The sequence below is a fragment of the Diorhabda carinulata genome, chromosome 9, assembly GCF_026250575.1.
Source record: "Diorhabda carinulata isolate Delta chromosome 9, icDioCari1.1, whole genome shotgun sequence".
Taxonomy (NCBI): domain Eukaryota; kingdom Metazoa; phylum Arthropoda; class Insecta; order Coleoptera; family Chrysomelidae; genus Diorhabda; species Diorhabda carinulata.
In genome coordinates this window covers 17008027-17034457 of record NC_079468.1, presented here as the reverse complement: position 1 = coordinate 17034457, position 26431 = coordinate 17008027, and the positions used below count along the sequence as shown (strand labels likewise).

Genomic DNA, 26431 nt, shown 5'->3' with positions numbered 1-26431 from the left:
GATTGCAACTTGATCCATTCGATCCCATACTTCAGTTATAATCAATAGAATTCAATTTAGAACACAAGGTGGATATTCTAAAGCTCTAACCTGATATTTTACAATAAGCATTTAATCAGGTTAAAATCAGCTGGCCGATCTAAAGTATGGAAATCTACTTCTTGGGAAGAATTTTGCTCCATCCTAGATAAGTGTTGGACGTGCAGTATCGTCGATTAATAGTAATTATTTTCCTATAAATAGGGCATATGTCATTACATAAGATTCTAAAATGTCTGTTATGTAGCAGTCGGCTGTCAAACAGAATCCGCTTCTATACTAATGTTCCCCATACCATAAAAGAACCATTCTGACATTTTCTAAAATGTTACATTGAGGATATCTTTCGCTAGGACATCTGTACATTCTTCTATAGCCGTCGTTACGAAACTGCATCATGATTTTTTGTTACATTGCCCTAATATTGATTTTCGCGACCAAACTAAAGACGTTGCCTGCGATAGTTTGCGGTTAGAGGACGAATAATACTGCTTTCTACAAGTATATCTTGCTTATGTGATAATTATTTTCTCCTTGAGCCATGTCCATGATCGGACCCATATAATCTCTTATTTATCTCGGTGTTGTGCTCCATTCACCAAAGATAGTGACCTACATTTTAATCACGGATCTGAACGTCTTTGTTGAGAGGAATGGAATTATACTGATGATCAAGTTCTTATTGTAGTGCTGTACGATTTTGTGGTACCTTCTTTCTCGAAAATCGATCTTGTGGCGTTTTTGCCTAGACATTTTCTTTCGTTCTTACCAGTTTCTCAATATCGTGCCAGTGCCCTAGAGATTATAGATTGGGTAACGTTATAGTGTCGTGCCACTTAAACTCGTTTAACGCCATTTCCAAAACTGCTACTGTACCAGAACATTCTTCACCTAAAAGATTTCGAACACAAAAGTGTTGCATTATTTTTAATAACATCTTAATCAACTATAAAAGCAGAACAATGTAAACTGTTAATTTGTATCTATACCATTATCTTATTCAAAAGCTGTTGTCTTATACACAACATTCAAAAAGTTAGTTACAGCTGAAAACTATCATTTTTAAGCATTCAATATTTTACTCAAGTGAATTTGTCCATTTTACAAAATATGCATTATTTTTGTGGCGCAGTATATATTATTTGTTATTTGTAGTCGGTGCAATTCAAATGTGAAGGCTCTTGAGAGAGTGTAGGGAAAATGAATATCTTTTTGTGCAATCAAATAACTAAAATATTATAAAAATCGGATCCTTATCACAACAATCAAATGTTTAGCCATAAAACTGTAAATATACAAAAAAAATTAAACATCTGCAACAAATTGCTGAAATGCTGAAGTTGTATATTCCATATAATAACGAGGGCTGTTTTTTTTTTCAACCTCCGATCGCTCCGTGCAAACGCTACGCGGACATGCGTTGTAGTCTAACATTCAGGTGACAGTTGGCGTTGTGCTACAGCGACGTAAACATGTCCGCCATTATTGATGCTCCCGCCAAGTGTGAACTACAGGCTGAAGGCCATAGTGCTACTGAAATCCATCGGATAATGAGTCGTGTATTTGGGGAAAACTTCATGGTGTTGTGCGTGAATGGTGTCGAAAGTTTAAAGATGGCCGAAATGATGTGCATGACGAAGAGGGCAAAGGACGCAAATCTGTCGTTGCAAATGACCTGGTTCAACGAGGTGACAGAATGGTTAAAGAAAACCGCAAATTCACCATTACTGCTTTGTCTAAGTAGTTTCCAGAAGTTCTAAAGTCTGTTCATTTGCGGCAACTTTCTTTGAAGAGGGTATTAAGAAGCATGTTCACAGATATGACAAATGTCTCAATCTTTTCGGTAATTATGTCGTAACCGTAAGTGTACCAATCTTTTGGTTATGAAATTATTGCTTTATATGAACTTGTCTTTTATTTATAGCCTATCGGATGTTGAAAAAAACGCCTCGTGATTATATAAAGCAAAAAATATAGTGCAAAGCTGGAAATAAAAAAAAAATGGGAAAACCTTCCATATAAGAAATAGCTTCATTAAATAATAGGAAGCTACAAATACTTTCTGCTCATAGTATTTTCGTATCCTCTTGGGAGAATACTAAGTTGTTCCAAAATTTCTGACCGTAAATCACAAATTCATTTGCAAATTAGCGCCATTTTGTACTAGGTTTGAACTCTTCTAACTGAAACTTCTATGAAACCTCTGAATCATTGTCTAAAAATTCTACCTATAGGTTTTCGTAAATTTTGTTTTTAGTACCAGTTATTTAATTATAGCATTTCTTTGGAAATAAATAATTTGAATGCAGTAAACCGATTAGACCAAGAAAATGGGTACTCAAATAAGAATCCTTGGTAAATTACTTTGAAGTGTTCGAAATATATCTATCAAGACTCTTTATGAATTATTCCTCGGGTAGGGTGGAAAAAGTCATTTTTATGAACTTAAAATTTTGAAATTTCATTTTTATACACTGTTAAATGAAAACATTTTTTTCTGAATTAAAGAAAAAAATTAATTTACAATTTATCATAACTTTGATGGCAATTTTTTTTCTAAAATTAAAATTTTGAATTTTTTAAACTTCTTAGCTTATTTTTTTTGAAAAAATGGTAATTTTCTGGTGAAGATGAAAGTTTAATTGTTATTACATTGTTATAAACAATTGAAAAAATACGCAAATTGAAATATCAGTATTAGTTAAAAACTTCAAAGTAAAATTAAAAGTTCCACAACTTTGAATTAAGTTTTCGTCCTGGTTCTTCAAAATTAAAAAAAAAAAAACATTTTCAAACAAAACATATTGACATTTACCCAGTATTTGCATTTGAGGGCTCATGTTCTTGAACTGAAATGTTGGCTTTCGATATATTTCATAATACCGATATTGGGCCTTTTATGCACCCTCTCTGTTATGATATTAGTTCAACTCACAAATATCGCATGATTTTACATTAGTTGTGTTTATCTCTTTAGGTTTCGTAAATAAAGAGCTTCAAATACTACCAACTAACCATACAAGATGGCTGTGATATGTTATATTAAGATAAAATACATGTAAAACTATTTATTGCCGTTAGTTTTAACTATATTAACAAGTTGATATGGAACTCTTTGGGATTGCCAGTCTACACAACTTTCTATTTTAAAAATGGTGAGCATGACAATGAGCTTTTTAAATTTTTGTTTTCAACCTTCCTAATACAAACCAATGAAATACCTGGTTGTTAATTTTCGAAAATATTTTTTTCTGAATTTGAATTTATTGTATTTAAAATTCTTTAAATGTATAATGATTTATATTGACATTGATTTCAAATTTATATTCAACTTCGAATTTACATCCAGGTTGTTTGCAATACCTTGGTTTGTCTTAGATTTAAAATTGAAGCAGAGTGGATACTTTAATTTTCAATTCAATAAGGGATATGGACAAATTTCAAAACGTAATTGAATTATTTCAAAATAAATTTTGAATACCAATATTAAAGGATAACAAACAATATTCTGAATAAAAAACAAGCTTCTGGTATATGCAAACAAAACATTTCACATCTTAGATTATTAAAAATTTCAATCCATGCTGCATAGGTATGACTAATTATTATACAATATGAATATTTAATTAAGAATAAAATCAATAGTTTATTACATACATGATAATGTATACAGGTTGCCTCAATTTGTAGATGTGACGTTGAATTTGTTGAATGTCATTTTAATGTATACAGAGTGAGTTTTATGTATGGAACGCTTCAATTATCTCAGAAACTGCTTGTACGTTTTTTATAAATTTTTGTGCGCAAGGGTCTTATGATATGGCCGGTATTATGTTGGTATCTACATTGTTGTCAGATCTTTCCTATTTCCGGAAAAATAATAATAAACTTTTTTATAGCTACAACGCTATCTTTGCCGAAGTTAAAATAATACATTTAGGGAGCTATGATTGCTACAATAACAAATTTGACGTTTCAATAAATTATTATATTTGAGGTTTATAGGCGTTAATAATTTATATCCAAATCAGGGCACAGAAAAACTGCATCAATTGAAAACAAATCTTTAGATGTTTGTGTCTTGTTAGAAGACGATCCACACTTGAGTACTAGACAAATATTCAGGGAATTTGATATTTCGCAAACATCCGTAATGAAAATTTTGATAGACGTGAAGAGTTTGCAGCTCTAAAAAATGGAAAAATGTTACAATCAAAACGATCCAAATTAATGGTATATTAATGACACCAACATTTAAAGATTTGTCTTCAGTTGTAGGTTTTCTGCGACATGATTAGGATAAATCAGGGCCGGATTAAGATTTATAAGGCCCGGGGCTAAAATAATGACGGGGCCCCCTTAAGGAATTCGGAAACCCGGAAAAATTCACAAAATAATATCAACACGTTAGATTTGTGGTATCAACACATCAAAAAATCCAGAATGATTTCCAAATGATGGGGACCGGGGCTATAGCCCCCCCCCCCAGCCCCTAGGTTAATCCGGCACTGGGATAAATTTTTACTACACCATTTTTGTTAAACTTTTTACTAACTGACTGAAACTAGACCTTGTTAAGAATATTCAAATTAAACGAGTTTATTCAATCGTAACCATCTAAATATACAATATTTATTGTAACTTTTGTGGAGATACTGTAAATGTAGCCTAACTCCGAAATTATGGTATTTAGAGAATATTACATGTAAAATAATCAGTATTTCTTAAGGAAAAATGAAAGTTCTCACAACAATACAAATACCACCATAATACCGGCTGTATCACAAGACTCTTGCGCACAAAAATTTATAAAAATCGTACAAGCCGTTTCCGAGATTATTGAGTCGTTCCATACATTAAACTCAATCTGTATTTTTATAGGGCGTGTTCAGTTATACATAACTGCCAAGTATCAAATTTTTATTCCGATTATGAGAAAAATCGACTTGGAAAAAGTCAAGTTTTGATACTTGGACAACTTGTGTACCTACATATATTGATATTGAGCAAGTCGATGGTATAACTGCAGTTTTTAATAAATTAACAAATATTGTGAAATTCTGGAATATCGATTATTAGCAAATCATTTCTTTTGGAGAAAACAATCGATATGGTTTATTTACCTGAAGTACCTGCAAAAGATTTAAATTTAACAAATGCTTGAATGTGAATGGAAAGCAAGAAAGTCAACGAAAGTTATGATCTGTTGAAAGAATTATATTCCAACCTGCCATCCATATCACAAGGTACTGTATAGAAATGTAGAGAAAAAAATAAACAAAAATGAGCATGTAAAAGAAACTTATCAGCAAACTACCGTTAATAAATGCCTCGCCCTAATTAAAACTAGTCAGTCATCGGTAGTTTAAGAACGTGAAATGCATCATTACAAGTTGCTAATAATGTAGAAGTAATTACAAGATGATTCCAATTGAGGAACAACAAGCAACAATTAATAGTTAAGAATTCGTACTCATATTTAATGGAGTATAATATTTGGAATTCTTGCAAAAATAGTGTCACAATTAATTAATTAATTAATTAATTGGTTTCTTAACTTTGTACATGTTCATGCACCGAATAGAGTCAAAACATCCAATTCTTCAGAATTATTTACATACATGAAAAGCAAATAGTCAATGGACAACATTATGAGTTTTTAATTACTTATTATAATAGTTTTGTTATTGCTCGTTTCGTAACTTGGTTTCTTTTTTACTTTGTAATTGGTATAGAAAAGAAATTGATATTTGGCATGTATTTAAAAACTATTAGATAGCTTATAGAAATAGCCATTAACGTGACAGTATTCCGATTTAACAGAATCAAAAATGAAGGCAAATCTTTGAAGGGACATCTTATATACATTAGTATTGCATGTAAAATATCGACATTGGAAATAATCATCGACGAGCTGAAAGATAAAAATTCATGAAACCACAATACCACTTAAGCGCTTTACAAGGATATTTTCTTAATGCTAAAAAAATTATCTTACGATCTGTACGGGACAAGAACGGCTTTCAGATTTATCCCTGTTGTCTATAGAGACCAAACACTATAATATATAGTCTTCTGCTATAGAGAAATAGAAATTAATAAATTTGCCGAAAAGGGGGAAACGAGTGTTTGTTTATACCACTCGACCACTGAAGCGAAGAAAGCTTATATAAAGCATGAGCGTTACAAAGATATTTTCTAAATGCTAAAAAAATTATCTAAGGACCTGTACGGCAGGTTCAGATTTGTTCCTGTTATCTATAGAGACCTAGGCGCATTTATTGCAAGTGATAAGTAATACTCATAAATATTTTGATATTATATAATATCAATGCTTTTGTTTCTTCATAAAAAATGTTGGGTTTCTCTGCAGTTAGGTTGAAGTGAATCCAACAAATTTTGATTCAGGGTTCATCTAGCGTCAGCTATGTCGAAGATTTAAAAAAATGTATTTGAACTATTGAATTTATTTCCAATTAGACTTTTTTAGTATATTTAAATGTAGAAGTTCTATTATCTTGAGAATGCTTTTGGTTTTTTGTGCTATGGTTTAGGTGTGATATTAGTTGTACTGTGAGTATTTGCATTGATATTTAATAAAACTTACCGTTGTGCTAAAGTAAAATACAAAAATATTTCTAGTTCACTTGTTGGTTTGGTAGAAAAAGGATAAGTATTTTATGCCATTATTACAGATTTCCGTTAATATCTATATCTAATTGCTGTTCTAGATTGCTTACACTAGCACTTATAAACCATACAGGGGTTATAGAACTGATTCATTTTATTGTATAGCGTAAGCTTTGAGTAGAAATGTGTTTTCAAATTGATGCCTTTTGTATTTACTATAACGGCAATAAACAAATCATAGTTTCCTAATGTCGATTGATGTGAAATTTTTCCAATCACTCGATTAAAGTTGAAAAACACATCTAAAAAGCCTGGAAATTTTAATTGAACCTAATATTATGTATACTGAGATACAAAATAGAATTACTAAACTGATAATTGGATTGGAACCTTTGATAGGAAACTAAGAGTCATATGTCCAAAACATATATATTGATAAATCATCTACAAAAGATGATATTTGTACATACATTTCAACGGAGCGTTAAGACATTGTGAATCTTTAAGATGGAAATTATTTTATTTAGCTGAAGTATAAACTTCCAGAATTAAATAGAATTCATAGCCAAAGTAGCATTTCATAGATTAAGCTTCCAGCTGGTACAGGATGTTGCTATTAGAATCATTATTATAGATACAGATACGAGGTTTAGAAATAACAGTGACATAATATGCTTATAGTACTTACTGCACTCAGTATAATATAAAACGTTTCAACGTGGACCACCTATATAGAGATATAATAATGCCTACTAATTTTTTCATCTTCGTAGTTGCCTATGGAATTCAGAGTGGAGTGCCTATTGAATTCATAAAAAGAGATTTGTTAATAATATATCTCTAAGTTCATCATCTAACCAATTTTATTGTACCAGTTTTCGATATTATCCCCAACTTCAAAAATTTTCACAGAAATTAACCTTTTTTCAATTTATTTCAGTGGAAAACTTATAACAATTAGATAGTTACTGGTTTTATAACAATTTCGAATGTTTCGTACCTAATTGTTATTAAAGAATTACCATAACTATGAGGTATTTACAAAAAGGGCATATTCTATATATTTGTATATTTAGAGAACAAAAGTTGGTGTTATAAAACTATTAGTATGGCATTATTGAGATTACTGATATATTTCTGGTGAACCAACCCATTAAAATTGTATAAAGTAATGTTTTTTCCAAAATTTTCAGTATAAAGTACAAATTTTTCTATTTAATATGAAACAGAATTTAAATATGGCTACAAACAAGAAGTTTTTGGAGTATTTATTTAATTATAATCTACAAGTGCGCTTTAATGGAAGTACTTTTCATAGATTCGCAACACGTTCGCTACTATCTATCAAAGTTTTACATAAATCAGACTGAGATATGACTTTTAATACTTAGTTAAAAAAACTGTAGTTTAGTAAATATATAGAAAACAGAATTTCGAGTGTTTCATGTAAAAAACGATTTTAAAAACAAAGTCTCATAAATATCCTTAAAGTGCTTCGTCTCATGGAATGATTTGCATATGGTTCTCTTCTTTTAAAACTTTTCAAATGAACACGGATGATATTGAACGTCCAGGACAGTAAGCATATAAGATTATTTACGTAGTAAGCATTTTATCAGAACGGGTATGCAATATTTTACATGAATAATCTATCTGCAAAGTGGATGCAATGATTACTTGATGCTGATCAAAAGCTCTTTCGCATGAAAAATGTAACCCAATGTTTCCATATTCTCAAACGTATTTCAAGTGAATTTTTCCATTAATACGTTACAGTAGATGAAAATGACCGCATTTGTTGAAGAAACGATTTTGGTCCATCACGAAAATGTGCCTACCCTGCTACTCTTACAGACAAATTAGACAATCTGCGTTACGAACTAGCTGCATTATGTGTAGAGTTTAAAGAAGATTATGTTGAAAAATTAAATTTTTTTCACGATAAAGTAACTTTTTCATTAAAAAGTCACTCTTCGTCAAACAGCCTTCGTACGTCGCTTAACAACATCAAGAAAAAGTGGAAATGTTCATATTCTTTGTTAAAATGTTTAGATATGGCGAAATTGATGACGGTTAAATTTGCACTAGAATTATCTACTATTCAATATCGGCCATCAAAATAATTCGTATTGTTCCCCTACTAAAAGTATGATTAAATCGGTTGGTATTTCTAGAAAAACGTTTACCATGTCATGACATGAATTTTTGAAAGTGAGTTTGACCCAAAAAGAGTTTGATCAAAGTTTATAATCCACTTTAGTGTATTTACTAATTGACCTCATGAAGTTTTTCTCAAAAATTCATGTTCCCACAATGTTTCCTTTAGTTCCACAAGTAAATATTATATTGAAAACTTAATTTTTGATTTCGATCAAAAATATTATTGCATGAAAGATACAGAACGCATTAGTCGTAATAGCATGCTTGAATATATATATGTTGGTTAGTAAAATAACACTATATTGTATTAATTAGTTATATGCATGTGGAAATATTATTCTAATTTGATTAATAATAAATTATCTATTGCTTATAATTCAGCATGTAATGGTTAAGATAACTACATTAAACTTTTACTTAATTTTATAATATCACTTTACAAAAGGTAAAGATCCCTGGTTTATTGATTGTATTGTTGGATATACTCAAGAACTTTGAGTAGAACTTCTAACAATTATATTTGATTAATTTTTTTGAGATTTGGAATGTTAATTCTCTCTAATTGGAGAGACTCATTAAATCACTTATTAAGTCGCGTGACTGACACACAGATGGCGCTGCTATTGTCAAATCCATATGACGTTTATGAAGTACCAAGTTTTAAAAGACTATTTGTAAAATTTCATGATATTTCGAACAGTCAGAAAAAAGTAACAGCCATTTAAGTGAAGCTACCTTTGTTATTTTCAAAATAATAGATTCAAAACATTTCGTGTGATAATTAGTCATTGCTTCTTGATGGGAAAAAATACTGTACAAGCTCAGCAATGGCTTCAAAAGTATTATCTGGACTCAGCTCCATCAAAAAGAACCATTTGTTATTGGTTTGTTAAATTTAAACGTGTTCGTACATCCGCCGATGATGGTGAACGTTCAGGTCGTCCAATTGAGGTGGTTATTCCAGAAAAAGTCCACAAATTGGGTATATCTAATCGTAAATTGAAATTGTCTGAGATGTCTGAAGCCTTAAAGATGTCAGAAGGTAGAGTGTTTTCAATTATGCATGACCATTTCACCATGAGACTGCTTTTTTCAAAGTGGGTGCCGCGTTTACTCACAGTGGATCAAAAACAACAACGTGTCAATGATTCAGAGCAATGATCCATCAGTTCACTCCGGAATCAAAACGATCATCATCTGAGTGGACTGCAGCCGGTGAATCACGTCCGAAGCGTCCAAAGGCACAACAGTCAACTGGAAATGTTATGGCTTTAGTATTTTGGGATGCGTATGGAATATTTTTCATTAAATATCTTCAAAAAGGAGAGACAATCAACAGCACTATAGCAATATACTACATAGAGTTGTTGGATCGTTTGAATGCAAAATGTAAGGAAAAACGGCCTCGTGTCGAAGAAAAAACTACTGTTTCACCAAAAGAATGCACCGATTTGCAAGTCGCTGGCAACGATAGTTAAATTGAACGAATTACACTCCATATTGCATCCTCATAAACCATATAGTCCAAATCTGGCCCCCAATGGCATACTGGTTATTCGCTGATCTCAAAAAAATGCTCGCCGATAAGAAATTCAGCTCGAAGAAGCAAATGCTGAAACTGAAGCCTAGTTTGAAACAAAAAACAAATCCTTCTACAAGTACGGCATCGAGAAGTTAGAGAAGCGTTAGAATGATTGCTCTTGAAGGAGATTAAATCATTGATGAATAAAATCGAAAATGTGTTTTTCTTAGTTAGTCACACGACTTATTGAATGATGTGATATATATATGTATCATGATTTATAAGGAAGCTAAATTTTAAGTTCTTTATAATGTATTTTTGTCATACTATAAATGTGCATATTTACAGTCGATGTCAAATAGTATTTGACTCAAAATTTTAGACCGTAGGAATACATGATGAGTCCAGCAAATCTGGTTTCTTAAACTTTTTCTAAATAATATAGCTGAAAATGTCAGGTTTGCATTAGGCAATTAGTTATTTACCTGATCTACGAAGTTATCCAGTCATATGGTCGAAGTTAGGTTAGGTTTCTTAAGAAATTTCGTTATTAATTGCTTTGACGTTACTAGCCCAGCACACTAAACAAATAATTTTTATTATTGAATGCAGTTAGAACTAATAGATTGAGCTTAATTTCATAAAAGTTATTAATGAATTGGCTGCAAAGTTTTTTTTCTTAAAGTGAAATGCAAACTGTTTCAGACGGAACATTTAATAATGCCCCCAGGCACTCAAGCACGTTTAGTCTGCGAATGGCCAAACTTGAATTTAGGCGACTTAGTCACAATTATTCGTTATGATCCTACTCAGGGATATTTCGTTAGAACAAGTACCAACTTAGAAGAGTTTTGGATCCCAGCTCATGTGTTAGCCAACTATAGCAGAAAATTGTGGTCATTTAGATTAAAAAAACCTAGGAAATCATTGGAGGGTGTTCTTGCAGAAAATTCAGATAAGTGTGTGCCAGAATTTCGTGATAAATTGAAAGACATTACTGTTCAAAGTGGAGGAAAGGTTGTGTTCAAGTGTAGAGTCAGGAATTGCAATCGTAATACCCGACAAACTTGGAAAAAACTAGACCCAAATCCATCAGTTCTACACAATGGAAAATTTATGCAAGGTAGGAAGGCAAATATAATAAACTGAATATATAAAAATTTAAGATTTGAGTGGTAATGTATTTTATTTTCATTATATAACCTGTTAATACATTTTTAGGAGACAACGAAGGAGGCATAGCTTTAATGGTAATTGAGAATGTTAAACCTTCAGACGCTGGTACTTATTCCCTAGCAGTTTCTAACGAATTCGGTAGTATAACGTGCACCGCGAAATTATCCGTAACTACAAGTTATCCTCCAATACCAGAACCTAAAATACAAGTGATATCATGCTCCAGCGTTTCTTTAGAATGGGAAAGTAATCATTATAATCAGTTTATTGTGGAATTTTGTAAATTGGGTTCTGGCGAATGGGTATCTCCCAATAACAACCATCCGGTCAATTCTCAGTCTTTTACTGTTGAGAATTTGATTCCTGGAGAAACGTATAGCTTTAGAATTGTCTCGGCTCAAAATAATATTGTTAGTTTACCCAGTATTGCTGTAACTTTACCCGTAGCTGAGAATTTGAGGTGGCAACAAGAGCAGTTCAAACAGAGGTAAGTTATTCGTTAGGTGGATGATATTAGTTGAGGGGATTTATTTATCGCAATTGACAGTGGTATTGATTTCTTTTTGTTTAAAACATTAATGGGAGAAATCCCATATATAATTAATATACTAAATAAGACAGATTAACACTTTAAAGAAGCATGTTTGTTTTCTGATTAATCAAGTAATTTTATTTATTAGCACATATCAAAAAGTAGGGTGGAATTTCAAATTATCCATAGTTCTATTATTACAATTTACCTTCTAGTTGTTACGAAAAACCAAGATTGTTAGGAACTAAAGTAATTTCAAAATGTGTTCTCTATTCAACCTATAATTATAAAACTATCATGATTTTCAGATATGTAGAATTGGAAGAAATAGATCGTGGTAGGTTTTCTATAGTCCGTTTAGCTAGAGATAGAGGAACTGGAGAAGAGGTGGCTTTAAAACAAGTTGCGAGACGAAAGCAGCCCCATCATGTAACTCAAGCTGAGTATTCGTTATTAGCTGGAATGCAACATTCAAATATTATAAGATCATTAGCGTTATTTGATAATGCACCGTTGCCTGGTATAGATACCATCATTTTAGAATTGTAAGTAGGTATATATAATGTATAGCATATCAGTTTTGTTTGGTAACTATTGATAATAAAATATAAATTGAAAAGAAAAATTCTCAACCAATGAGTCATTGTTAATAAAATTAATTTTCTTCTTTTTGGATCTGCTTATTATTCGGTTAAATATTAAAACGCCACCCTGAGTATTAATATGTAAATTCAGAATTGGGATAGAAGCATATTTTTTCTAAAATGATGTTCACATAGTCACAAATTGTAGCAAGCGTTTGATTTGTTCGCCAGTTGTTGTGTATTCCATATGCTGTTTTCCATATGCCCTTGTAGTTTATCATTTAGTCATTTAATTTTTTTACTATAACAGATGAGAATATAGAATGATGTGCCACTAGTCCCTGATTTTCTTGTCATTTGAAGGGGATTCTCATTTCGTAATCAAAAATTGATTTCGACACTGAATTTTCTTATAAAATATGCACAATTACTGAGACACTGAGCTTAAGTCGTTTCTATGTTCCTCTCGGTATACTGATTGAAAATTTCATTATATTTTTCTTCAATTTCTGTATTTTATATATATATATATACAGGTTAAGTAGTTTGGTAATGTTTAGTATTCTCAAATTCTGCAGCTCTCTTTCAACATCTTATTTATTGACCCATTAAATTAAAGAACGTGACCAGAGGCATTTGAACTGAGACAGGTTGGCATAAATTAATGAATAACTGGCATGTTGATAAAGTTGATCCGTTATCATCTGAAAAATCATAACAATAAGTTTTTTGTACTTTACAGAGTAAAAGGGCCATTATTATTTAAATATATTAGCGATAAAGAAACCTATAGTGAATCGGAAGTTCGTAATTTTACCTGCCAATTAATATCAGCTTTAAAATGGTTACACCAGAAAAGTATTGCACATCTAGACGTTAAGGTAATTTTTTAACCATTTTATATCTGAAATGTTGGATTAATCTTATGAATAAATAAACTAAATAATTAAATTCCAATATAACTATAATTATTTCTTTTGTTTTTAGCCTGAAAACATTATGGTTGATAAATCCCTTCAGAGTCCTCTTCTTAAACTAGTAGATTTTGGTGACTCTGTTAATACATCGAAAAATGTGATCTTGCCACCAGCTTGTCTGGAATTTGCCTCTCCGGAACTAGTCTTGGGACAACCAGTTGGAACTCATACAGATTGTTGGGCTGTTGGAGTTTTTCTCTACGTTATGTTAAGCGGCGTTTCTCCCTTTCTCGACGATTCAGTGGAAGAAACCACTGCGAATATTTTAAAGTGCGATTTTTGTTTTCCAGATGAATATTTTGGAAATGTCTCTCAAGAAGCCAAGGATCTGACCAAAAATTTATTAGTGTTGGTGCCTGCACAACGCCTGAATATGGAGAAAAGTCTTCAATGCAATTGGATCAAAGAGGTAACTACTTTGATTTTACAATTTATTTGATAACTTGAGAATTATTGTTTCTCGAGCAATCAAAATTGATTATATTGTTTAATGATTCTATATTACAATCATACATGAAGATTTAATACACTATATCCCTTTAAAAACTCATCTTTTGTAGCCTATGGGTAGATAGCTATTTGTCATTAGTTTTACATAAAATGAATTTGTCTCTACTTTGTTGTTTTCAGGCCAGTGGTTCAGCGGCTATCCCATCAGCAAGACTGAGGATGTTCATGCAACGGAGACATCCTATGAATATGACCCCCTCAAGTTCAACATATTTCCGAGAAGATGTCTAATCTAAAAAATAGAATTTACCTTTTTGTATATAGTTTTTAAATTTGTGACAAAGTGGAATCGTGTTCCATTTCAGCTTGTTAGTCTTATAATATGAATAATTATATTTTAATTATATATAAATGCAATTTTCTTTAAATCTTGTGTTCTTTAACTTCCATTTTATACATAAAATATCCAAGTATTACTGACCGGAATGCCTACAGTAATTGCGATTCAAAATAGGTGATTGAATTCTAGGTCTTAGATAGTAGACCAGATAATTGGGTAAATTAAAGAGTACGCGGAACTAAATTGATACACAATTAAAATGGAATAGGAACAAAAAATGGAACAGGATCAGAATTAATACATAAGGAAAATTATTGTTTACGAACTCGTCCATTGATATTAACCATGAAGCCGGTCGTGCACCAACACATTGTCGAAGTTAAAGTTTGTTGGACGCGTGAGTACTTTTTGTTATGTTCACCTATTTTGGTGACCTATTAGTAAATTAGGAATTTCAGTATATTGAAAATTCTAGAATGTGATGATACTGTATATAAAACGAGTCTCTAGCAGCAGGTTAATAAACAATTTGATGTCATAGTGAACACATTAGGATAATGACAAGTAAACGAAACGGTATGTTTAAATAATTTAGAAGTGTTAGTGAATTTGAATGTAAGTGTTAATGAAGTATATAAATAAAATACACAAGTAAGATGTTTATAAATTCACCCGTCCGTTCTGTGAATAAAAACTGTTTAAATAAAGAAGAAGAACATAACAATAGGATATAATAAGAATGGCCATGAAAATATTGGAGGTAGGCAAGCCAAGGAAAAAGCAATAACAAATATGAGAAAATAAAGAGAAAAGTGTTGAGGAAGGAGAAATGAATGGAAACAAAACAATATGTCAAATTTAAAGCAGTTGGAACAAACTAACTACAAAGACAACTCAATATCCAAAAACAAATTTATCAAATAAACCAACATTGTTGTTTCTTCTATCTAATTAAATCAAAGAAGAAATGAAAACAGTTTAAAGTAAAAACTTTTTAAAACAGAGGTAAATATCTGGACATAATTCAAATATATTGAGATATAAAAATAATCACATCAATGTTTTCTAACAACATACATAAAATAATTAATATTCTCTAAATGAGAGATTGGAGCTGTGAAAGCTATAATATTAAATTCAGTGTGTCATGTAGGTGGATGGAAAAGTATAGTGGATAACACGTGCAGAAACTGGATATTTCATACTTGCATAAACATGATAAAGGAAATGTAAGATTATCATATTGTCACATAATTTTGATATATCCAATTTACCTCATTAGTTGCACTATCTACTCACCAGTCATACTATCATATCATAATTAAATTTTTATTATTAAATTTATCTAAGATTGAAAAGCTAAAAAATAAAAATTTGGAATAACCGCATGTAACGTCATCATATATATATAAACTAGAAACTTGAGAATAATTAAAAAAAAACAATCACAACATTAAATATAATAATTCAACACTGGAAATTTTATTTTTTTCAATTCCTATAAATTCAATAAATGGGAACAAGAATTTCTACTAATAACAAGTGAGTCAACTTAATTAGTATAAGCGTATAAATAATCATTTGAAATTCCTCAATTGTTTATTTATACTTGATATATTATAAAATAATAGAGAGAAACTATAATTGGGTTAACCCGATCATGATCTGAATTTTCCGAAACTAACCCGGATCACGTTCATTGTTGTTCGGGAACTGATCGAGTTAATCAGATGATATGTATAGCTTTCCTTTTGCAATTGATCTGATTTTTTCTAAATTGAGGTCATAATATCAGCTCTTACTTTGATATGCAATGACAAACTGAGACATTCATTCAGTTCATTGTATTCTAACCCAAAATGCACTTATCAAGTCAAAATAAATTCGACATTAACCACAATGTTAATCACCAAGCTCATTAGGCACTAATCAAATATACGTAAATATACACTCAAATTTTTCAATCTTTCATCAAATTACTAAACTAAATCATTCCCGTAAAACGGATTTGAGGAAAATTAAATGGGAAGAAGAATTCAATGAGCTACACTTATGAGATCATATTATCTGAGATTTCATTTACCCTGATAGACCTGTGGGTAAATGCGATCAACTGACGGGTTGTTTCTATGGTTTTATGAACTTTAAAAAATATTAATTCCATTTCCTTAGATGGCTGTCAACTATAAATTCTCATAGATTCTCTCTCATAGACTAAGATTCTCATTTCATTAAAAAATAGTTTATTGGTATTAAACTTCAATGCAAATCCGTGTGAGGGGTGAATCGTTGATAACTGCTCTATAACAATTATTAAACATCTAGAATATATTATAGAACTAAATAAATATTTTAGAAGAATTAATGCTCAAAAAAGTAATAAAAATCAAAAGTTCTTGTAGATCATGTTTTAGATCTGAGATTTCCATCGAAAATTAAACTCGACGTTCGAAAACTGTGATCTAAATCTCTATCTGGGTTAGGATAGGTTCAGCTGATAGGTGATCTACCTGAACTTGCGTTATAGTTTCCGAAAAGTCCTTAGATATACCTTCTGCTGTTTCTACCAAAATTTTTCAATATTTTCTTCAAGTAAAACTTGTTTGTTCTCAATTTAAGTTGAATCTTATGCTATTAATATAAGGGGACCAGACGTGCAGCTTTTGGCGGGACAGTACCGATTTTTCACAATTGTTATACGAATAAAATTTTGCAAATATTTCATATACATATATAATTTGACAAATTCTTGTGAAGATTTTTACAATATTTTAAAAAAATGACAACAATCTTCTGAAACAAATTCACTCAAATAAAAAATATGTCAAGGAATAAAATATTATACATTTTTTTATTTATAAATTGTATGTTAAAAATGAAAAAATATTACATTATTTTTATTATTGAAAATTTCAACAACTTGCGTTGTACAGAAATGTGAAAACTTGTCCAAGATGTAAATAATATTTGGCGCTTCCTTTGAAATTTACACCAAAGTTAATGGCGTCACCTTCGTTAAACACATTTCGACGGACACTTTTTGATTTACTCTCTATACCATTGAGTTAATATTTATTTCAACTTCATTATTATGTCTGCAAATTTGTCTTTTCTGTTATTGTTTAATATACATTTGTCCATTCAAATTATAACCATATTCTCCTAAAGTTTTGTAGGATATGTGTGAAAGTATGAAAGTATTTATATTATACATCCATACTTAATGATATTACTGTCGATAAGTTCTTATTGCATTACCTTATTTTCATGAAATGATTTTTGGAAATATTGTTGTAATGATATTCTCTGGAATTGGTGACATAGGTTTAAACTCAAATTGTGAAGATCCTATCTAAGAAATTTTTAACATAAAATAATAGAAATTTGAGTTTTAAGTGACAGTAATTTTTAATCTTCAAAAAATATCCTGAATTGAGAGAAAGTACTATTCAAAAAGTATTAATAACTTGAGTGATAGAAAAACTTTAGTTAAATTTTTTTAAATACTATTCTTCATAGGATCATTAAGATCATTAATTCTTAATTAGTGATTTGACTTTGAAAAAACAGGTGGGGTCAACCTCAGTAACAAAAGATACATCAAATCAATAAATCAATTCAATTAAATAAAATTCGACCACAACTTTAAATTAAAAACCCTATAATATAATATATAAATATAAATATAAACCGTTCTAATTTCACAATTATAAATTAAATTAACTATAGCATAGTCCGTTTTTATTATTTAATTATCATAGAAAAAGTATAACGTCCTACTCGATGGTAATTATTCATTTAGATGATTAAGTTACTCGCTTGCGGTTCAAAGTTCAAGTAATAGCCATTATCGTGGCTCGTAATTATACTATTATTGAATGCTTTCCGATCCAAATTTAAATAATATTGTAGATAAATATAAATAACTTGTTTTCAAAATTATACTACCTACAATTTGAATATATGAAATATGTGGTTACATAAAGAAAAGTAGGCAAATAATACATTCTCAATTATTGGGCTAATTAGATTATAATCAGATTCAATAAAAAATAATTAAAATGAAAGTTGGGACATGTACCTGTAACATTTTTTAGAGATATAATTATATTCAGCCAGAGCCTAGATTTGAAGGTAGTATATTTACCTTGTAGATAATATGAAAATCAAGGTCGAAAGTTCCATTTCTATATAGTAAAACGCTAAGAGAAAGAAAAGCAAGCGTGGATCAATAAAGCCCAAAAATAGGCCGGGCTAACGCGCCTGTTGCTAGGCAACTCATTTTACTGCCTCGACACACTAACCTACAAATAATTTTGTGGATAAAACACAAAGGATACTTAATCGGATACTACAGATTATTCTTTATTGGTACTGTTAATATCGTAGTTTTTTGGTAGGAAATATAAATAGTTTTCATTTCCCAGAGGACAGAATAATTGAATATCTAAGTAAGAAAAATTCAGAAGATTTTGAAATAAAAGACTATACTTGAAAAAAAAATTGTTTTATTTGTTCAAAAGTAAGTTTTGTATGTGATTGGGAAAATTGATTTCCCTAATAATTGAAAAGAAAATATCGTATGTAAACCTTCCTCTAAAAATTTGTCAATAAAATCGCATGAAACAGTACCCATATATTAAAATTCGAAGAATACGTCTTACAAGACAATATCTAGACAAGTGTTTGAATGTAAAAAGGTTACTTTGAAGGACGATCAGTTTTCTTTTCAATGTTGCTCCAAACTCCAAAGCATTACAATTTCCGGAAAATATCACCTAGTGGCATATTGGACAGGACAGTTTTAGTGATAGTCCTCGGAAACTGAGTGGTGGAGGGGGTACAAAAGATCTTTAAGGTCTCAGTAAATTGTCACCCTATCAAACATATACATACGAGGTGTAATAGGAATTTATAAATAAAAAACAGGAAAATTTATTTCACACTGAATTTTATAATCCAAATAACTCCAATAGAATCTAAAAGCCTTTTAGGAGCTTTTATGGTTCAAAAATGGTATTTGAATCTTTTACAATAATTGACATTTTTACAAATGAAATTTGAACTTCAATCGTCAGTTTAAACAATAAAAATCGACTCTTTCACGTTTTATATAAGGCGTTCGCTGACTAACTTTGGTTAAACGTTATCGGTCGTCTGGGAGTTGTTTAATCTTTAGTATAATATGCAAACTCAGAATTCTAATCTAGCTTTTTCAAATTCTTCACGTTTCTACGATATTACCTACAGTAAAGGGCTTTGGTTTTCCTAAAGTGACTGAAGATATGCACTTCATATTTAATAAACTCGATGATGGTGATCAAAAAATTATCAACATTGTCGATTTACTTAATTATAATGTATTAGCAGGTAAATTGAATTTTGGTTATACTTCCGCAAGGGTTACAACTGAAAAAAAGAGCTTTAGTTTGATTCCCAATTTTACAATAAGTTGTAAAATTGTAAAATCATTTAAAGTTCGAAGATAGAATACTGTAAACTAGAAGTGTCAAGAAAGTGAACTCCGATACCGATAGGACATACACTTCGCACATATAATTTCTAGTATTACAGTTTTGTTCATTTTTGAAGCTATTGAAGTTGTAGGTCTTAATTATTCAAATATTCAACTTGAATAACAAATGTGAATAGTTTCTACTTTCCTTGATTAGTTTAACCAAAATTTGTGACTATATTCCTCATTCGATGAAATGATACAGTTCACTAAGTTTAGTCACAGCAGCTGAACAGACCAGTTCCTGTTTACAATTTTCACTTCACAGCTTACAGAGATTAATGGTAGTTTCAAGGAAGTAATCAAGATGAAACATCTTGGAACAAACTACACTCATGAGAAAAATAACTGAACACGAAATTGTTTTTGTCTCAGTAAAATCTTAGACCAAAATTGTATGGAATATTGTAATGTTTCTTGCTCTCATTGAGGCGAGGTGAGGCTGTGAGGGGCTGGATAGTAAACAGAAGACTTAAGGCAGCTAACTTTGAGCCCAAAAGGCCAGCTACTGACTTTTGGGTGAAGTTCCTGGATGGTTTGAGTGGGCATTTCAATGGAAGCAAAAACTGAGTTGGTTTTTATTGAAACTGGCGGTAGAGCGGGGAGATTAACGGTGAACCGATACATAGAAGAATTTTAGAAAATCAGGTCGTCAAATATGCCAGTTTCATATGCAAAAACTTCATCCAAATGAAGAACATTGCCCGTCCACATACTGCATGTTCCGTACGGCAGTAGCCAGTACTTAGGCATATATGGGATGAACTTGTAAGTTCTGGCTAGAAATAGGACCTCAAAGTGGTGTTCACTGAAGAATATGATAGCATCGAACAAGGTCGAGTAAATAAACTTATTCGATCCATGAAACATCGATTGGAAACTGTTATGAGGGCCACGAAAGGAACCATTAAATATTTATAGGTTAATTTCAAATACATTATTATTTTGACGAATTTAAACTTGTTAATATAACCCTTTTTCATTGTTTAATACTACTTTACATTTGATATTTTTTCTTTGCCAACAAATACCTCAATAACATCATAGACTACTAATTATAAACCGAAGACTAATGGCTCTAAGATGCTAAAATTAGAGAAAAAATGGAACGTGTGACTTGAGTCGAGTTTTTGCTCACGAGTATATTCAAGTGTGAAAATGGACTAATGGTAACGGACTAATTTATTAAACAATAATTTATAGAACTTGAAATATTCGAAGAATGTTGTTCTGTTTGAAATGTGCATGATGGTTAGGTTATTGGAGAAAAAAATTTATCGAAAGTAACATCAATTTTAAATAACATTTTCTCTAAAAAGGAAGTGATAAAGGACAGTAAAAACGTTTATCTATTCAATATATCTACTGGCTATTATATACTTGATCGATATATTTTTGTGGTAAATATGAAGGAAAATCTATATCGCCTTGAAGAAAGTATATTTACCGTGGAAATTCTAAACTCTCAGTTCAACTGGAAACACTTTAATTTTTCAATGTCAATATCCGTACTTTTCCTCTTCATCTCTCTGGATATTTCAAATTGATCGTATCCGTTTATAAATCGTGAGATATTTCATGAAGTGCACCTAACAATTTTTCATCTTGTAAACAGTAGTTGATTTTAGTACGTAGAATAATAGTGATTTTATGTGGGGTGTATGAAAGATGAAAAAATCACTGATTTTAAGAATAGTTTTAGATTCTGGCCCATGTAAATTTCCATTCAGTGTTTATGAAAGACATTCCATTTGACTTGGCAACCACCATTCATCCTCCTTAGATAGTTATTCCGCTTTTCATAAATTATTCTTCATGAGATAATCCACTAGATATTTAAATAAATACTCTCGAAACCGTTCCAGTGTCCTGGAGATCGTAGGTTGGATCACATGTCATTTTTATTTGTGTACCTACCATTTTCCTAAGCGCTATTGTACATTCTTCACGTTGCATCACCCTTAATAACATCTACAACAGCAGCAGAAAAATTCAAACTAACATCTGTAAACAAAAATTGTTGTGATTGCCTAGCAGTCAAATATTGCTCTCTATTAGATTTTCCATTTTACAAAATTTATTTTATTTAATCCTAAGTCAGCTTATGTTGTGGCTGTTTGATTAGGGATTATGGTTATATTTTTTCTTCATGCTACACTTTCTTTTGTTTGATCGTTTATTCCTTCCCATTTTATTCCCTTTGTCCTAACTGGTTCTTTCACATTTTCAATCTATTTTTTGTTTGATCTTCCTCTGTAATTTTTACTAGCCATTTTGGAATCGAACGTTCCTTCTGGTATTCTGTTTTCGGGCAACAGGTATTTGTGTTTAAACCATCTCAATATTTTGTTTATTTCTAACTGGTTTTATCTTCAGTTCAATTTCTTATGCTATATTTTTTAAGCCGGCTATTTGACTTCGACATAATGTCTATTTTTTGCTGCCTATGATATTCTCGTTTGCTAGAGTCTCGACTCCTCCCGCTTTCGTGACGAGAGTCGAAACGATACGAAATTTTCCTTTCAAAAAGTCTAGTTTCTAATCCCACACGAGAGTGTCTCCCAAAAATCTTGAATCTCGCCAATGTTTTTGAAACAGCAGCCAGTCTGTCTTGGTCATAACTGTTATCCAATGTTTGCCTTTAGAGCTCTCCGAGAAAATTGCAACTCGGCATAATAATTTTAAATGACTGTGTTAAAAATAAAAATATTGTTTGATAAGTTAGACTACATTTTACATGAATTCACCCAAACACCTCAGTTAGGTTAGGTTAGGTTATTATACATAGTTATTTTTGGTATTTCACGTATCTATGATTGATTTTCGTTTTGTTTTTTCTTTATTTGTTGTATTATTCTGTTTTTATTCATTAAAATAAATAGTAAACATTAGAATTTGCGCGGCATTTGCGAGATATCTGCGAGACTCTTGTCAGGATTTTTATAGCGAGACGAGACTACAGATCAGACGTTCCACTTTTTTGCGAGATTTGCGAGACGAGATTTTTCAAAGTTTAGTATCCTAGGCAACACTAGATTGTTAGAAATTCTTTTTTCATAAATAATGATTCATTGCATTAAATAATTTACCAACTTTCTTAATTTTTCGTTTATCTCCTACTCCAGTCTACCATTACTTTCTATTATTGCACCTACAAAATGTGAGTTGATATTGCGACCTGGTGTATATATGGGTAGCTAGAAGTCTTTTATTTAATTTAATTCATACTACTACTATGAAAATCTCAAATTTCTGTCGCAAATATTTTGTGGGGCAATGTACATTGCAGCTTATATTTGTGATTTTGGTAACACGGTATAATTTAAAACCTCAAAAATGATACAACATTGTCAAAATCGGTCACAAACTGTGCGTAAATAATATAATTTCAGTACATAGGTATGACCTTGCTAAACAAGGCCGATTCTGTACATTCACGCAAGACTAATTATCATTTCCAAATGGTCATTTCAATTGAACATTCAATTATTTCTATTCAACGTTATTTACGACGTAGCGTATTTAATATTTTTCCAGCTCGCTTTTATTTTATCGTTAACTTCCTGATCGCTAACTGTGGAATCCTATTCAATTATTTCTCTGCGATGAGACTTGGCAACGTTATTTTGCTTACGCGGCTGTTCATGCCACTATTTCTGTGAACTAGGTAATTGCCACGACGTTGCCGTGTCTTTATTAATCGGCTTCAATTAACAGATATTGATAGAAATTAGAATTTATCAATAAAACACATCATTGGGGCATAAAAAATACAATGCATTAGGTAAAAATGTCAATAGAATGCCAGTATATTGTTAACTCTAAAGTAGAGATAAGTTTTTGGCAAGACAATATGTAAAATATGCGAAATCAGGAAAACTTTCAGGATTGTCTGGTATGGGGAGAAGAGGAAAAATAATATAAATTTTAATAAGAGGTGTATGAGTATATAATGGACGATAAATAATGTGTGATAACTCTAATAGAGTAATCAAAATCAAATGATTGGGCAATAGACTTGTACCTTAAGTGGAACTAACTTGTATATAAGATTTTTCAAAAATTTACGTCGGTTAACATTAGCATTTGAGGAACGGAATAAACAATATTTTGCAAGAAACCAAACTTTAATACGTCAAAACGGTTGGGCTTTGGCAAAAAATAGTTCTTGTTTGCTTATAACAGTTGTCTCGTTCGGTTTTTACGTTAAGTTTCAAAATTTATATCGTTTTATACTCAAAATTATGCTACTGACGTATTCAATATACTTTTGTATACTATATCATATCATTATTATTATTTACATATACGAAAGTGAGCTCTATATAATAACGTGCTACTAAGTTTGAATATTTTTATCGCTTGGGAGTGTCAACTACCTAAACCAAATAAGAAATGAAATTTTTCTTGGATTTTCAGAATTCATGCAGCAGTTTTTACGTGATTGCGTTAGAATTATTTAGACATTGAAATTTATATTTATATAGGTCTGGCTATTAAATAACGAGACTGCTTACGAAAAAGGGTTTTATTTTAAAAATAATTATACATTCGAATGCTCCCCTTCAAGGCCTTTAGGAGCTCTGTCGTTTTTTGCTTTACCGCCTCTATCGACTCAAATCGTGTCCCTTTCAAAGCAGATTTTATCTTCGGAAACAAAAAAAGTCGCACGATGCCAAATCTGGTGAGTACGGTGGATGTTCGAGCACTTGAGTGCGCTTACGGGCCAAATATTTATGGTCAGGAGTCAGATTTTTTGGCACCAACTTTGCACAGACTTTTGTCATGTGTAATTCCTCGGGTAAAATTTTTCTAGTTTCTTTATCGGCGAGTACAGCCTCGGCAATCATCCGGATGCCCATTCGACGATCTGCACGCACAATTTTGTTGATTTTGGTCACTGTTTCCAGAGTTAAAACAGGACGACCTGGGCGCTGGTCATCTTCAGCGCTCTCTCGGCCTTCACTAAAGCGCTTACACCACTCAAAAACACGCGAACGAGATGAAGAATTGTCCCCATAGGCCTCTTGCAACAATTTATAGCTCACAATTTTTTCAATTTAACGGAGAAATTTGAGATTGATACGTTGCTCCTGCTTTTCGCCACACATGGTTTTCGGCGCGATAAAAAAAACACAAATACTATAATAGTGCCGAAAACGCATAAACAAGATATCTAGATACCCAACGCACTACTCGTTTTTTACCCCACCCGTCTAGAGCGCCCTCTAGGCGCGCAGTCTCGTTATTTATTAGCCAGACCTCGTATTAGTAGAATAAGTTGATCTTTTTAACAGTGTTGAATTTAAATAACAGTTTACCACAAACAGTGTTCAATCAAGTTCAATTAGTAATTAGATTGAGTTGTTCCCAAAATGATGTTCCTCCTGCACTTTATGGTAAACAAGTGAAAAGTTAAAACTGGACGGATTAAATCCACATTGAAGCTCATTAGATCAGTAATTCTTAACTGGGCTCCGTACAACAGTCGCCAGAATTCTGCTCAAGTATTTAATAGCATAGTCATTATCAAGTAAATATATTGTTTTGAAATTGCAATATGACAAATTTTATACTATTTTATACAATATAATGCGTTAAAATTAACAAATGTAAGACATTTCAGTTTATCTTCGAATATTTGTTTTAGGTTAGTGTGTTAGAAATAAATTATTACAATTAAACTCAAGGTTGGATGTTAAGTCAGGTATACACACACTGTCAAAAGTAAAACCGATTATTGATAAAAGAATAACATTATTCTATTTTTAACATTTATAGTTGGAATAAAAAATAGTGTTTTTATTTTAGAATATACCTAATGGGTTTTGTTCTTATTTGTAATGTTGTCATATATGTGACAGTCACCAAAAAAGAGACCCAGTATTCCAAAACCACTTTTCGAGATAAAACTACCAAGTTTCGCAAAATATTTTCACTGTTTTGGCAGCTTCATTTGGGAGAAACCCTTCTGTATGATTGGGTACTACATTTATAACGTCGCTCTCATCTATTCTCACATGTTATTTCCGTTTGTAATAATATGACCTTAGCTTATGGTTTCTTGGAAAATCGACGAATTTTGAGTATTGAACACTGAAAAAATCATAAATTAAAGACTTAAACATTGATTAGAAATAAACATGTTGCTTTTGAATCATCCATATTTAATAATTTTATTACATTTTTCTTTGAATTTCTTGGAAATCTTTAGCCAAATTTGTACGTATTCTCTAGTATGTATAAACTTTGATTATTTCAACGTGATTCTTTCTACACAGCTCAAAGTATCAAAATACTTTCGTAAGTGAAAAATCATATTTTGGCACAAACAGGTTCCTTTCTAAGGTAGGTATATCGTGGGTATTCTCGTGGGTATTCCGCTGTTTTACAAATTTGGAAACCCCGTTACCAAATAACCACATTCAAATCTCTTAAGACTTTTCTTTCTCGAAGGAAAAGATATAGCTCGTATTTACGCTATGTGGCCATTTGTAGACGAAATT

The 26431-nt window shown here is 31.2% G+C and overlaps 1 protein-coding gene across 8 annotated transcripts in view; it reads left to right on the top strand.

Moving 5' to 3' along the window:
* Nucleotides 1-14496, top strand: part of LOC130898193 (kalirin) — a 372700-nt gene extending 358204 nt beyond the window's left edge. For 4 of the 8 annotated variants that reach the window (XM_057807288.1, XM_057807286.1, XM_057807287.1 and 1 more), the window contains 6 exons: nt 11057-11474; nt 11573-12014; nt 12368-12604; nt 13386-13524; nt 13631-14029; nt 14251-14496. In XM_057807288.1, coding sequence (XP_057663271.1) covers nt 11057-11474; nt 11573-12014; nt 12368-12604; nt 13386-13524; nt 13631-14029; nt 14251-14361 — 1746 coding nt within the window. In that variant the 3' untranslated portion in view covers nt 14362-14496. Of the gene's footprint in view, nt 1-3016; nt 3195-4920; nt 8411-10733; nt 11003-11056; nt 11475-11572; nt 12015-12367; nt 12605-13385; nt 13525-13630; nt 14030-14250 lie in introns of those variants that run through there. The other 4 variants (XR_009059844.1, XR_009059841.1, XR_009059842.1 and 1 more) reach the window with 3 other exon arrangements.
* The last annotated feature ends 11935 nt before the right edge of the window (nt 14497-26431 follow it).